A 15335-nucleotide genomic window follows, 5' to 3' on the forward strand; every position below is an offset into this window, starting at 1 on the left:
AGAGGAAGATGGAAAGAAAACCAGGAAGAGGGAGACAGACCCCACGGCCACCAAGAGACACGCACACATGAGAGATGGGGAAACAGAATTGAGATTGAGGGAGGCAGGCAGAGCAGAGAGAAAACACAGGAAGACAGAAATAGCGAGGCAAGGCAAAGATCGAGACCCCCACCAGGGAGGTGCCCAGCACAGACATGAAAGGAAGGCAGGGAAGGCAAGTGACAGGAGGGAGCAAAAATAAAAAGGAGAAAGAGGGAGAAAAAAAATGAGAGAGGGAAAAGGGGTCAGGTGTGTGGGGAGAGAGAAAGAAAGAGGAGGAGAAATTAGTGGGGTACCCCGAGGAGAGAAAGTGCCACCACGACCATACCCCTCACCCCGACCACAACCCCCAACCCATTTTTGTCCCTTTACTCCTGTCCCTGTCCCCCACATTCTCAATGAGAGTGAGAAAGAGAGGCATGGCCTAGGCTGGGATGCAGGGTTGGGGGCACAGCTGTGGAGAGCTGGGAGGGGGGTCCCTGGCACCCAGCCCGGAGCAATTTAGTAAATTAGAGGAAATACAGCATCTCATCCCTTCCTGTGCCCCCTGTTGAATACTTGCTGCCCGGGGTGGTTGGGCTGGGAGCCCAGGCTCCTGGGTTCTGCCTGGGTCTGAGGGAGGAGGGCACTGGGGGGTCTGGGCTCCTGGTTCGCAGAGAGGGACTGGAGCCTGTGCTAGGGGCTTCCTAAAGGGGTGAGGGTCCAGGCAGGGACGGGTTCTCTCTTGGCTTGTCAGTCAGTCTCCTGTCCGGTTGCCATGGTAGCACAGGCCTCATCCACCCCACAGACAGCCAGGGTGGGGAAAAGGCCCACACCCTCTCCCCTGCCCAGAGGTCTCCACCCCTCCCCCCCAGAGATCCTGGGCCGCTGTCTCCCCTGGGAAGGGGGTGGGGGCTCCTAGCATGCCCATCCCTCCCCAATCCTGGCTCCTCTTCGCCCCTCCTCTCCATTGCCCTTCCCCAAGCAGCTGGCTCAATCAGTGCTCAGAATAACCCCCCCTCCACCCCAAAATAACCCACAGCTGTGGCCTGGTCCCCGCGGGGTTAACTCTCACTCTCCCCTCCCTTCCTGGTGGCTGCTCACCCCCCAGCCCCTCCTCTGCCTCTCTCAGACCCACCCCTGCCTGGCCTCTGCCCTTGGGGACCCCAGGATCCTGCTCCCTGCTGAGTCCCAGGAGGACAGCCTCCAGCCCCACCCTTCTCAGGAGGCTGGATGCCCAGTCCTCTCCCACAGGGATTTGGGAGTGCGGTCCCCCACCCCTCCAGGGACCGAGAAGCGGCAGCTCCAGTCCTCCGGGGCTCTGGAGGCCCAGTCTCCAGAACCCACACCCTCAGGGATCACAGAGACCGGGCTCCTGTCTCCACCTGCTCATGTCACCTACACAGAGGTTAAAAAGTCCGGACCCCCGTCCCCTGCCCAGACTCAGGAGACTGAGCCCCCAGCCCCCTCCTCCCTCAGACACAGAAGCCCTATCCTCCAACTTCTCCCATAAAGACGCAGGAGTCCTGCCATCAGCTCCTTCCTCCCCCAGGGCTCTGGAGTCCAGGCGTTCAGCTCTGTTCTCTCCCAGGACCCAAGAGTCCCAGCCCCCTCCTGCCCTAAGACTTGGGAATTCAAGTGCCCAGCCTTCTCTATGACAGGAGCAAGAGCCCAGGTCCCTGGTTCCCCTCTTCCCCCAAGACCCAGAAATCTGGGTTCCCAGCCCTCCCCTCCCTTAAGGACCTCCTTTTTGTCTCAAACCCCATCAATCCCAACATCCTGGCTGCTCCCCCAGCTCCAGCCTCCCCAGTCACCCCACTCCTGTACACAGCATAGCTTGCCCCAAGCTGAGGAGGAGGGTGCCAGAGATTCCTGGGGTGTCCCTGTCTCCATCGCTCTCCCCAATCCATCACAGAAGGGAGGAGAGGCCACTTTGATCAACAGCTCCCCCACCTCGAGTCGCGCTGCAGACGGCATCCCATTTCCCCCCACCCCCCCAACACACACAACACGGTCTCTCCCCACCCTAATCCCTGGGCTTGGAGGAGGCCGGGAGGGTATTTCAGAACCTTGGGGAAGGGCTGGCAGCTTGGGCGAAGGGTGCTGGGGGCCTGGATGCCCTCAAGGTCCTTGTCAGGGGTATTAATAGCAGACTCATAGCTCTGAGATGGGAGGGGAGAGCGAGAGGAGAGAGGGAGAGGGCTGGCCGGTGGTGGGGGAAACTGCTGCGGGGAAAGGGGGTGCAGAGAGAAGGTGAGATGGCGAGATGGAGGGGCAGAGAGAGACATGGGGTGTCAGGTACGTGGGGCTGGAGAGAGGCAGCAAAGTGTCAGAGAAATGGGGGGCTTAAGAGGTCTGAGGTGTAGAGACCCAGGAAAAAGGGGCTCAGAGAGGGAGAAGGAGAGAGGGCAGAGGAGAGTCCCTTAGGACAGGGAAGCTGGGAGGGAGCAAAGACCCCTGCCCACCATTCAACCCCGCTCCCTCCATGAGGCCCCCTGGCCAACTTTCCCTGTCCTAGATTTCGGGGTCTACATTCCCGCCCCCACCCCTGCATCCCTTCGCCGGCCTTACCTTTTCATGACCCTGTTCTGTTGGGGGGATTGCAGGGGGGCCAGGACTGGAACCTGGCGTCCAGCGACCCCAAGATTCCGCGGAGAGCTCAGGGAGCCAATAGGGGGGTCAGGCCCCGGGGCGGTGGCAGTGGCAGCGGCGCACAGCGGGGACCTCCTGCCCGTCTCTGGCTCCGTCTCTCCTTCCTCTTCCTTGGTCCTGTCCTGCCCTGTCTGTCCCCCAAGGTTGCGGCCACCTGGACTAGGCGAGGACACGGCTACACATGTTGCGCTGGAAGTTGGGCCCCGGACATTGCGGAGGCTGTTGGGGTGTCCTCTTGCCACCCCGACCCCGTGGGGATCCCCCCTCCGCCCACCTGGGGTGCCCCCCTCTGCCGCTTCAGCCCCGGCTCCTCCCCCGTTTCCATGTGTCCGGTCCCGCCTCTGCCTGGCTCATTCGCAACCCCCCTTTGTGCCCTCAGCCCCCCTCCAGCGTCTGTGTCTGTCTGTCTGTCTGTCTGGGTCACCTCTGAAGCCGGTGGCTGATGTGTGTGTTTGTGTGAGGAGCGGGAGATCGCCTGTCTGGGGAACTGCTTGCCCCTTCCTTGCTGGGCCACCTCCAGACCCCCCCTCGACGCCCCCACTCACAAACACAGGCAGAAACACACACACGCACACACACGCACAGCCTCACTTCCCTGGGATTCCCCCTCAACACCCCCGGAGCTTGAGGAGGGAAACACACACACACACACACACACACACAGGGGGGTCCAATGGGGGCCAGGCTACCACTGCCAGCAGAGGCTGTTCAGACAGACAGGAGGACACAGGCAGCCGGGGACGCCCAGATGCCTGGCCGCAGGCAGGAGACACAGAACCCAGGTACACACCATCCATCCGGGTTTGGCGGGGCTGAGGGGGAGGACTGGGGGGCCCACGACACCCAGGCAGGCGGCTCAGGGTCGGTACAGACAGACAGACCCCTCCCTCCCGCGGCCGCCGCAGCCCTTACAGACACACCCCCCCCTCCACCAGCCAGCCCCACTCACCCGGACACACAGATCCTCACCGGGCAGATGGCAGATGCACGAGAGACCCCTGGGGGCCGGGCGGACCCACCCAGGCCAACACCCCCCAGCTGGGCACTGGTGGCCGAGGCAGGCTGCGGGAGGCTGCGGGTGCGGGTGGCGGCGGCGGCGGCCACGGCCGCGGCTTGGAGGAGCCGGAGCGGGAGGGACTCGCACACTCGCTCTGTTCTCACACACACACTCACTGGGGATGCGATTAACATTCAGTCCCCGTCCGTCCGCCCCTGCTGGGAGACCCACAGCCCCCCCTCCTGGCCTCCCTGGGGACCCCTCCTCCTGCTAGGGCTGGGGGAGGGGGCCGCCCCCCACCCCCAGCTACCGGCCTCTGCCTTCCTCCTGGGACAGGGGAGCGAGGGGCTGAAAATGAAACGAGAGGAAGAAGTGTGTGTGTGTCGGGGGTCGGCAGGGACTCAGAACCTGGTATGGAGACACTAGCCTCAGACCTAGACTCTAGGGCTGGGAGTTGCTGCCCTTTGCCCCCTCCCCATTTGAGGCTGGGGAAGCAGGAGGCCTTTCCCTGACTTCAGTGTCCGCCATGCCAAGACCCATCATCTGGCTTCTATTGCCCCAGAAGGCTAGGCCTGCATACCGGTCTCTATCATGGACTTGGGAGTCCCGGCCCTAGCCGGTCTTCCCTCAGACTCAGATTGGGGACCACCAGCGCCTCCTCCCTCAGACCTGAGGGTCTGGGGCCCCAGCCCCCTCCTCCCTCAGACCTGGGGATCCAGGCCCCCAGCCCTCTCCTCCCTCAGACCCGGGGGTCTGGGCCCCCAGCCACTTCTCCTTGAGACCTGGGAGTCCAGGAGTCCCTTTTCCACTGGGACCCAGGAATCCGGGGCCTCCCCTTTAAGCCTGAGTCCCTTTTGGAATTCAGGCATCCTCCCCCTCCCCCAGCACAAATCACCTTCTAGGACCCAAGACCCACCCTTGGGCACCCAGCCCATCCACCCCTTTGAGGAAACCAAAACCCTTGTACCCCTTTTTTATTGAGGGACCCAGCCTCTATCACCCATGAGTACTCAGAAGGAAAGCAGCATCTCTCCCCTCATAGACACAGCTTGTCCCCCTGAGGGTCCCACAGGGCCAGCTGCCCCTCCTGCCCCTCCTGCTAGAGAGGTCAGGCCCAGCACTTCTAGAAGCTGCTGAGGCAGCTCTGGGGCAGAGTGTGGTACAGGACACCAGGGCCCATGAGGGTGGAGGCTGGGAGTGTGTGTGTGTGTGTGTGTGTGTGTGTGTGTGTGTGTAGGAAAATTCTGAAGTTCTGGAGCAGGGGCTGAAGCCAGGTCCATGGGCTTCTCTGAAGTAGTTTGGGTTCAATTTTTTGCCTTGAGTCTACTAGGTGGGATTCCTGCTTCCTTCACCCCCAAGGTCTGGGAGGGCAGAGGTGAAGGCTCTAGTCTTAGAGGAAGGAAGGGATTGTGGCTCTAGATTCCTGAGGCTAGGATGCTTGGGGTAGAAGACAGTTGGGGTGGGACTGTAAGGTCCAAGGAAGGGGGTCTTGAGTGGGGAGAGGGCTGGGAGCCTGGACTCCTGGGTCTGAGGGAGGAGGGGCTGGGGCCAGGGTTCTAGAGGTGGTGGGAGTAATGGTGGCTGCTTTCTTGTCTTTTGGGTAGATTGGAGCTGGAGGCCCCTGAGAGGAGCAGAAGCTGGAAGCCTAGCCTCTGGGTCCGTGTCCAGGATTTTTATTTTTATTTTTATCTTTTTGAGACAGGGTCTCACTCTGTCGCTCAGGCTAGAGTGCAGTGGCATCATCACAGCTCACTGAAACCTCAAACTCCTGGGCTCAAGCCATCCTCTTGCCTCAGCCTCCTCAGTAGTTGGAACTACAGGTGCGCACCCCCACGCCCGGATAATTTTTCTACTTTTAGTGGAGACGGGGTCTCACTCCTGCTCAGGCTGGTCTGGAACTCCTGAGCTTAAGCGGTCCTTCCGCCTCGGCCTCTGAAAGTGCTAGGATTACAGGCGTGAGCCACTGCGGCTGGCCTGGCCAGGATTTTTAAAGCTCAGAGGCCAGCTTTCCAAAGCCTTGTCAAGGGCAGAGGCTGAGCGGCTGGACTGGGTCCCTTACAGCGACACAGGCTGCCTAGGGGAGCAGGTGCCGGATTTGGGACTTTCAGAACCCAATGACCCTGCAAGTTCCCAGCCTTGGGGATGCATTCAGCGTCGCTTCTGCAAGACGTGAGGTGGGCGATAGGGGGCGCCGGAGATCCGGGACCCGCCCTCAGGGGCGGAGCCTCCCCGCCCGGACTCCTCCTCCTCCCGCCCTCCTCCCTCTTCCCCGCTCCAGCGCGGCTACCAGCTTGGGCCTCGGCTCCCCCTCCCAAACCCCTCCTCCCTGGAGCGGAGCCCACCCTAGGGTCCCTCTTTCGCCCCCCGAGCCCGGCCGCCCGGCCAGAACAGCAGCCTCCGGGGGCAGAACCCCGCCAGCCTGCCTCCCTCCCGCTCAGCCCTGCCAGAGGCCCCCAGCCATGAATCTCTTCCGATTCCTGGGAGACCTCTCCCACCTCCTAGCCATCATCTTGCTACTGCTCAAAATCTGGAAGTCTCGTTCATGTGCCGGTGAGAGGCCCACCTGGGCGGGAGAAGGGGAGAGACTGCTTGGGCGGGGGGCGTCCCAGGACTCAGGAAAGGTTCTGAGGACACTAGGGGGACAGGTCCCTCCCCCCACCGCTTGCTGGGGGATCTTTCTTCCAAGTCCTGGGTCGCCAGGAGGTCAGCTTCCTTCCCCAGACTGGAAGGGTGCATACAGTTTAGTGAGGGTGGCCCAAGGCCCCCAATTCAGCCTTCCACAGCCCTAGTCTTAGCAGTCCGAGGGTTCAGGGACTGAGAACTGGGAGCCATGGCAGGCGGGAGGTGGCTGGGAGTTGGTGACGTGGACCGTGGCGGCCAGGAAGAGAGTGGGAGGGAGGTGACCGTATCCCGGGGGGCTGAGATCTGGTTGGGTCCTCCCTAGGTCCCACCTTGGGTCTGGACTCGGGGAGGATTCTCAGGGAGACAGAGGTGGCCGCGAGGCCTAGCCTGGGACAGAGCCTCGGGCTGGAGTAGCTTCGGGGGCCTGGGCTGCCCCCTGGCTGTGGGCTCTGGGAAAGTGCCCTGCTCAGGCCGGCGGGCGGGCTGGGGAGGCCTCTAGGGACAGCTGCACTCCAGAGCCGCCTCCAGGCTGGTCCCAGGCACTGTGCCTTAGTTTATTGCCCGTGCAACCCACCCTAGCTCTGTCTCTCTCTCTCCTTCTCTGGACCACAGGGATTTCAGGGAAGAGCCAGGTACTGTTTGCTGTGGTGTTCACTGCCCGATATCTGGACCTCTTCACCAACTACATCTCCCTCTACAACACCTGTATGAAGGTGAGGGCTCTATTCCACCGCTCTGGGCTGCCCTGGGGCAGGGGAGCCAGGTGTAGGTCCCACACTCTCAGGTTTGAGGGAAGAGGGGCTGGGGCCTGGGCTCCTGTGTCTGAGGGAGGAGGGGGCTGGGCTTTCAGACTCCTGGGTCTGAGCCGATTGGGGGTACAGGCCCTGCCCTGTGAGCTGAGGTGTCCTCTCGTCATCCACCCCCTCAGGTGGTCTACATAGCCTGCTCCTTTACCACGGTCTGGATGATTTACAGCAAGTTCAAAGCCACTTACGATGGGAACCATGACACATTCAGAGTAGAGTTCCTCGTCATTCCCACGGCTGTCCTGGCGTTCTTGGTCAACCATGACTTCACCCCTCTAGAGGTAGGCCCCTTGCTGGGACTCCTTTGTTGGTTGGATGGGATATGGCAGAGCGGCTATGACAGCAGACCTCTTCAAGTCTCCTGCTGAGGGTTGTGCTCAGACTGTCTTATTTTAGGACAAATAAGTTCAGTGTATGGACTCCGGGTTCAAATGATATTAACACAATGGCAGCACATTCACTATGTGCCAGATGCTGCTCTAAGCATTTCACATACATTAATTCATTACTTTTCACAGCAGCCCCATTTCATAGATGAGGAAACTGAGGCTTAGGGGATCTAAATGACTCGTCCAAGGTCATCGGCTTAGTAAGTACCAGACTGAATAGCTCAGGAATTGGAAACAGGGGCTCTAGAGCCAGCTGCTTGGATTTGAATTCTGGATCTGCTCCTTTCTATTAGCATGATCCTGGGCATGTGACTTGACCTCTCTGTGCCTCAGTTTCCCCATTTGTAAAGTTGTGATCAAGTCATTGTGAGGATTTACTGAGATTTTGCAGCATCGCTTGGTGGTTAAGTACACGTAGACTCTAGAATCAGAGCACAGGGATCTGAAGCCTGCCTCTACCACTTGGCAGCTATGGGACTTTGGGCAAGTCATGTAACTTCTCTGTGCCTCAGTTTCCTCATCAGTAAAAAGGGGGTAATCAGTTCCTAATTCATAGGGTTCTAATGAGAGGCTGATATCTGTAAAGCGCAGTGTCTGGCATGAGGTCTGTGTTAGTCCATTTCATATTGTTATGAAGGCCGGGTAATTTATAAAGAAGAGGTGTATTTGGCTCACTGTTCTGCAGGCTGCACGAGAAGCATGGTGCTGGTATCTGCTTCTGGTGTGGACCTGAGGAAGCCTCTACTCCTTAGGCAAAGAGGGAGCAGGCATGTCACATGGCGAGAGGGAGCAAGAGAGGGAGGAAGTAGAACCAGGCTCCTTTAAACAATCGGCTCTTTCGTGAAGTAAGAGAGGGAAAACTCACTCATTGGTGGAGGGGACCAAGCCATTCATGAGGGATCTGCCCCCGTGACCCAAACACCTTCCACTCGACCCCACCTCCAACATTGGAGATCAAATTTCAACATGAGATTGGGAGGGGACAAATCCAAATTATATCGAGGTAGGAAGTGCTACGTCAATGTTTGTTCAATGACGGAAGTAGTTAGTACTATGCCTGATACCTTTACTTGTAAATGTTAGCTGTCATGATTTTCATTTGATGGTGTTTTGGTGAGACCCGTACAAACTCCTGGGAGGAATTTTGGGAGGGCCAGTGCTAAGTTTGTGATCTCATGCCTCCTGGGGCTTGGCAGGAATCATAAATTCTGGATGACCTTTTCTCACTTAGGCCTACACTACTCCTGCCTTGTAGGAAGCTATCACTGGGTGGCCAGACGTGCTGATGTTTTCAACAGAAGCCATAATTCAAGAGTTTTCAGGCAAGATATCTCACTTTAAAAATTTTGGCCACAGATTCAAAATATATTTCTAGAAGTGCTGTGTAGGCTAGACAAATCTGACTGAGGGTGACTTTGGCCCATGAGTCCCCAGAAATGTCAGGAGGCGGTGTCATGCCGTGGCGAGAACCCTGGACTTGGCTCCAGGCCCTGGACTTTGCAAACGTATCATTGTTGCCACCTTACTTGGAGCATTTACCCAAGCCCTTGACCTACTCATAACTGCCCTGCTGACTAGGGATGACTGGACCCATTTTGCGATGGAGAGATTGACTGAGGCTGGGGGAGGCAGTGGGGTGGGCCAGAACCCAGGCCTCTTGACTCCAGCCTTTGCGGTTCCCTCATTCAGAGGGGGGCAGTGACTTGTGCAGAGTATCGGCACTGACTACGTGCCCAGCCCTGAGCGGGCCATTCTAAACACGTCATCATCCCGTCTGATCTCTTGGCCACCCTGGGAAACGGGCATCCTCATTTCTGTTTCTTGGAGGACTAAGGTGAGGCTCAGAAAGGAGAGTTCACAGGATTTGAACCCAGTTCTGCCTGCTTCCAAAGCTTATGCTATTACTTGGTGCTTGCTAAAAAATTATTTTTTAATCATAGAAGGAAAATATTCTTCTTTAAAAATTCAGACATCACAAAATAGATAAAGTAAAACACAACGGACCGTTCACCTCTGGGACTGAAAGGAGGCTGGCAGATGTCTGCAGTCTCTTGTTGCCCCTCCTGTGATACCATGTCCTACTCACCAATGATGGTTATCACTGCTGCCTAAACAGTGGCCTCTGCTTCACTCACTCACTCATTCAATGAGGAACTGGGCCAGGTGCTGGGGCCACAGGGTGAACAAGGTGTAGGATCCCAGGCCTCATGGAGCTCACATTCTGGTGAGAGCGGCCAAGAAGGAGATAAGATGGGGTGATGTGACAGTCTTGGGGAAAGGATGGATGGTCAGGGAAGATCTCTCTCAGGAGGTGACTGATGAGCTGAGGCCGGGAGGATTCGGAGGAGGCAGATGTGTGACAGTCTAGGGGAAGAGATTTCCCTGCTTCGGGAACAGCAAGGGCAAAGACCCTGAGGCAGGAAGAAGCATGGCATGTTGGAGGACCAGATGAAGGGCCTTTGTGGCTATGGTCCAGGGAGTAAGGGGAGTGTGTAGGAGATGAGGTTGCACTGGGGAGGGCCTTGGAGGGCAAGGTCAGGAGTTTGGGTTTTATTCTACTTGCAATAGGGAGAAGTCACTGGAGGATTTTAAGGCAGGGAGTGACATAATTTGATTTATGTCTCTAAAGATTACATATTAAATGATGTGCCTACAAGAGTAGGAAAATCATCCCCATTGTAGAGATAAGGAAGTGGAGACTTGGAGAATCTGGTTATCTTGCTCAAGGTCTCATAGAAGGGAAATCTCTGAGCCAGGATTCCAGCCAGGCCTGCTTTGTAGAGACGCGAAATTGCAATGTGTTAATGAGCACTGACTACGAGCCCTTGGTTCAAATACCTATTCTGCTGCTTGCTAGCTATGTCGTCTTGGGTGAGTATCTTACCTCCTCTGGCCTCAGTTTTCTCATCTGTAGAATGGGGTTGCTAATAATGGGATCTTGCTCATGGGGCCATGGTGAGGGTTAAATGGAGACTCGAGTAACACTGGTAGAATGGTGTCTGACATGTGGTAAGTGCCTGGATTGCGTCCCTTCTCTCTCTGACTTCACTGTGCCTGTAACTGCCATGCCATCCTCTGCCTTCTTTCACGCCCTGTCCTCTCCTGCCTCACTCTGTCCTCTGTCCCCCTCCCCGGCCTCTCCGCAGATCCTCTGGACCTTCTCCATCTACCTAGAGTCGGTGGCCATCTTGCCGCAGCTGTTCATGGTGAGCAAGACCGGGGAGGCAGAGACCATCACCAGCCACTACTTGTTTGCGCTGGGCGTCTACCGTACGCTCTATCTCTTCAACTGGATCTGGCGCTACCACTTCGAGGGCTTCTTCGACCTCATTGCCATCGTGGCAGGCCTGGTCCAGACAGTCCTCTACTGCGATTTCTTCTACCTCTACATCACCAAAGGTAGCCAGGATTCAGGGCTGGCTGCAAGGGAGCCTGCTCTTTGCACAGCTCCTGCCTCCCCGGGGTCTGGGGTCCATCTCCTCACCCCTGTGTCACTCAAGGGAGGGAGGGCTTCCTCTCCTGGCCTCTGGGGCCGCAGGCCTACCTCTTTCCTAGGAATTCAGACCTTTAGCCTCTGCCTCCCTAAGGACCAAGGAGTTTTTGTCCTCAGCCCCCATGTTGCTTTGATTGGAGGCCAGTTGGGGCAGGGACTCAGGCCCACCGAGATTCACTCATTCATTTATTCATTCGACAAATGTATTGAGCACTTTCTGTGTCCCTGGCCAGGTGCTAGGCTCTGGGGATACAGCAGTAGGAGAAAAGGTGGAAGAGGAGGCCCTGTTCTAGAGGGGAGACAGTGAATGAACAAGCAAAGAAAGAGAATTGTCAGTAGTAAGAAGAGCTATGCAAGAAATAAACCAGGGATGTGTTCATAAGTAACTGTGGGGGGGGGACTACTTTATATGGGGGTCAGGGGAAGCCTCTTTGAGGAGATGATGTTTAGGCAGAGACCTAAAAACCCAGGATTCAGTTGCATGAAGGAAGGAGGGGCAGTAAAGGCTGAGGCTTGGAGGGCAGGAGGGGGTGGTCTCACTTTGCCAGGCCTGCCAGACTCTCTGACCCTACCTCCCTCAGAGATCAAGGCCTCCAGCCAGAGAGTTCTTCAAGGGTAGAAGAGCAGCAGCCCTACAAGAAATGAGGCTGCTCTTGGCCTCCATCGCTCAGGCCCTAGGACCAGATCAGCCTCCCCCAGCCCCACCCCTTCAGTGATTCAGGCCAATTCCCCAGTTCATGACCCAGAGTCCTGGAGGCTGTCCCTCCTAGCCTGTCTGCCCGGCCTGGCATGCAGGACCTGCTCTGGGTGGGGAGGCTGCCCCCTTCGTCGGGGGCCCTGATGGTAATGCCCACCCACTTTCTCTCTTCGCAGTCCTGAAGGGGAAGAAGTTGAGTTTGCCAGCATAGCCATGGTCCTCGCCGTCCCTCTCCTCAGCAGTGGCGGGAGGCAGAGGAAGGCGACCAACGATGAAGAGCTTACCCATCCACGGGTGACTTTTTAAAGAACCAACCTCTTCCTGCTCCCCATCCCACCTCCTGTTGGGTTTCAGGGAGGCAGTGGAGGACTCAAGTCTTGGGGAGCTCAGGACCTGGGCTGTTTGTAGTCTTTTGCCTTTTAGAGAAGAAAAAAAAAAAATCTTTCCACTATTTAGTTTTTGACTCTGATGACTCTTTTCTCTTCTACTCTCTGGCCCTGATTTTTATAAACTGTTTTTGAGTGTCCTATGGGCTGGGGCAGGGTGGGAGATCTTTTCTCTTCCCCAAGCCCCTCAGTTCCCTTCCAGACCCCACCTCCAGCCCCACTGGTTTCAAACACTAAATCTGCCGACACCCACCTGCCCCACCTCCTACCATGGCCATGAGCACAGCTCCCCAACCCCCCACCAAATTTCTAGGTTGGGGATAGGGAGGAAGGGAGGCCCAGGAAGGTCTCTCTTGATTTTTTCATAACAATTTTTTCCCCAGAGTTTGGGTTTTTGGTCTTGTTCTAGTTTTTTGGCAAATTAGGGGGGCTTGGGCATGGGAAGGGGGGGCTGGCTGGAGAGTCACTGCAGCTCTAATGCCATGTTTTTGTACAGAATTGATGGTTGATTCTTTGTTCTCTTGAAATAAACAGAGAAAAATGCTGCCTTTCTTTTGCTGCTCCTTGCCCTCGCTCTCTGCATACGTGGGGTCGCGCAGGGCCCCTCTCTTTGCTTCTGCTTTTGCTTGTCGACCATCCACAGGCGACCAGGCCTGGGAGCAGCAGGAAGATGAGAAACTGGGTTTCTCGAGACTTTCAGCTGCATTGATTCCTCATGGCTCTGCTGGGGAAGAGGGTTTGGAGAAAATCTTGAAGATTCTTCTTACCTGGGCACAGAACTTGCCTGATGGTCTCTCCAGAGCCCCAGGGTTGCAGAGGACTTTCAAGAGCATGTATGTCAGAGGCCATAAATGGGCAGCCCCTGTCCCACCCTCATTTGGCATTTCGTTGCATTTTGTTGCCACTCTGTGTTTAAAACAAAGGAATGGGTCATTGCCCTTTAAAAACCAGATTTTTACATTAAAGTCTAGATTTCTGGATTTTCTTGAAAAAAAAAATCCATCAATCTGACAATGCTGGGTCCTCATTTCTGGTTGGCAACAGATGGCTGCATCTGAATGGATGGGTTACAAGCTTTTCACCACAGTGCCCGGGACTTGGCTGCGGCATTGCTGCCATTTATTATTGGGCTGAAGCTGTGTGGTTATTTTTGTTTGTTTGTGGAGTTAAAAGGAAAGTGAAATATTTTCCATGTCTTTCTCCAGATTGGCTTCACATCTGACCTATTTCCTTCACTTAATGTTACCTGCCTGGCTTTTGTAAGCTTTGGGATTTTTGACCCTTGACTTAGTCAGACTTCCTGGGTGTCCTCTACGACCTTCCTAACCTCCGCTTTACTGCCTCCAGGTAGCCCACAGGATGGCTCTGGAAGCTTCAGAAGGCAGGGAGCTGGTGTTTCCTGAGCATTTAGTATGTACCAGGCACTGTGCCTTACACAGATGAGCTCCTCCGACCCTCACAGCAGGCCCTGAAGGGGGGATGCTTTGTGGATGAGGAAACTGAGGCTTAGAGGGATGCGTGGCAAAGGTGGGGTTTGCACCCGAGCTTCCCGAAGCCAGAGCCTGTGTGTTTAACCACTGCTGTGTGGTTTTCCAGCTGTTTTTTGTTTCATTCTTTCAAGCCAAGGGACCTTCTATTTAGAAGAATTTTGCCCAGAAGCCTCATATAGGAAACACAGAAGCAGGGCTGCTGGGGTTCAATGTGGGGAGGTAGGTGGTGTTCCTGCCTGCTCAGCCTGAGGTACCTCTTTGAACACAGTCTGAAAACCATCCATCTAAATCTGGCCTGATTCTCTAGTTTTATAGCCAATACAGCTCTGGCCCACAGAAATTAAGTGACATTCCCAAGGTTATTGAGCTTGCAATAGAGGGAGGACCAGAGCTCAGAATCCTCCATTTCCCACATCATAACGCTTCCCATCCACTGTACTGCTGCCCTGGAGAACACGTGTTTATTTTTGTATTTTCAGAACTAAGCACAGGGCCTGCCACACAGGAAGCCTCAAAAAAGGGACCAAAGAACCCAAATTTGATTCTTCACAACCCATATCCTTTTGTGCAGTTTGTAAGCCAACACTCTGCAGACCACTGTGGCCCTCCCGTAGGTGTGTTTTTTTGGCCTGCACTATGTTTACATATTTTTTTGTATTTGTTGCTCACTAATTTCACATAAAAAGCCATCACCCCAGAAGAAGGATGTCCAAATTGTTCTCAAAAAACCAGAGGTTCTAGGGCTGCACTATACAACATGGTAGCCATTAGTTACATGTGGCCGTTGAACATGGCGAGTCCAAGTTGAGGTGTGCTGTCAGCGTAAAATACACAATGGGTTTCAAACACTTAGTATGAGAGAATGTAAAGTACCTCACTAATAATTTTTATATTGATTACATGTTGCAATGATAATATTTTGGATATATTGGGTTAAATAAAATATTAAAATTAATTTACTTGTTTTGTTTTCCTTTTCTTAATGTGGCTACCAGACTATTTTAAATTCCCCTAGGGACTCACATCAGGTGCCAGCCAGACAGCACCGCTCTAGAAAGCTCAGTCCCCACTGCTGAATAGTGGATGCTGAGTGGAGGCTGCCCATCCTAGACATGGCCCTGTCCCCACCACTCCCTTACTAGGTGCTTCACCCACTAGGGTTACCTGCCTTGCTCACTCCTGGTGGCCTATATGCAGGAGCACTTGTGGCCTGTGCATGAGTGCCCAATTACCACTGGGGTTCTCCTAGAATAAAAATCCCCCCTCCTCCAAGACAGTCTTTGAAATATTTGAACACAAGGATCTCCCCTGAACCTTGTTCATGGACTCAGCATCCCCTGTTCCTCCACCGAGTCCTCCTCACACAGTTTGGTCTTGTCACTGTTAGGAGTGAAGGAGCTTAGGCTTTGGCTTCAGTGACAGGGCTGGGTGCCCTTGTTGGCCTCTTCTTGGCACTCTCCGCGGGTGGAAGCATTCTCCCTCGGAACTTTAGCTTCCTCAACTGTACGATGGGGTACCTTGTGCCTCCCTCCCATGGCCAGTGTCGGGGCTCAGGAGGTGATGACTTGACATGGCTTTGTGCATGACAGGCCTGAAAAAAGTGTTTCTTCTCAGCACCTTCAATCTGCTGCTATCAGGGTGGTACCAGATAAAGGGTCCAGGAGGTGGTATGAAAATGTGACCTACCACAGAGACCCCAGAGGTGACCTGTGTAGTTTCTCCCCACCCCTGGCCAATCAAGGGACCAGAGAGAAACAGACATGAGAAGGACAGAGGGCTGTTTTC

General features: G+C 55.4%; 2 protein-coding genes across 2 annotated transcripts in view; one reads left to right on the forward strand and one right to left on the reverse strand.

Moving 5' to 3' along the window:
- GRIN2D (glutamate receptor, ionotropic, N-methyl D-aspartate 2D) overlaps window positions 1-2651 on the reverse strand; it is a 35245-nt gene extending 32594 nt beyond the window's left edge. The window contains exon 1 of the mRNA XM_012643175.1: window positions 2590-2651. The gene's annotated coding sequence lies outside the window, so the exon portion shown is untranslated. The remainder of the gene's footprint in view (window positions 1-2589) is intronic.
- Window positions 2652-5913: 3262 nt separating this feature from the next.
- KDELR1 (KDEL (Lys-Asp-Glu-Leu) endoplasmic reticulum protein retention receptor 1) lies at window positions 5914-12611 on the forward strand. Its single transcript, XM_012643176.1, has 5 exons — window positions 5914-6217; window positions 6902-7002; window positions 7218-7376; window positions 10631-10883; window positions 11851-12611. Exons 1-5 carry the CDS (start codon window positions 6127-6129, stop codon window positions 11883-11885), a joined length of 639 nt encoding a protein of 212 aa, XP_012498630.1. The 5' UTR covers window positions 5914-6126; the 3' UTR covers window positions 11886-12611.
- Window positions 12612-15335: the final 2724 nt, after the last annotated feature.

The sequence above is a fragment of the Propithecus coquereli genome, unplaced genomic scaffold, assembly GCF_000956105.1.
Source record: "Propithecus coquereli isolate 6110/MARCELLA unplaced genomic scaffold, Pcoq_1.0 Scaffold193, whole genome shotgun sequence".
NCBI classification, from domain to species: Eukaryota; Metazoa; Chordata; class Mammalia; order Primates; family Indriidae; genus Propithecus; species Propithecus coquereli.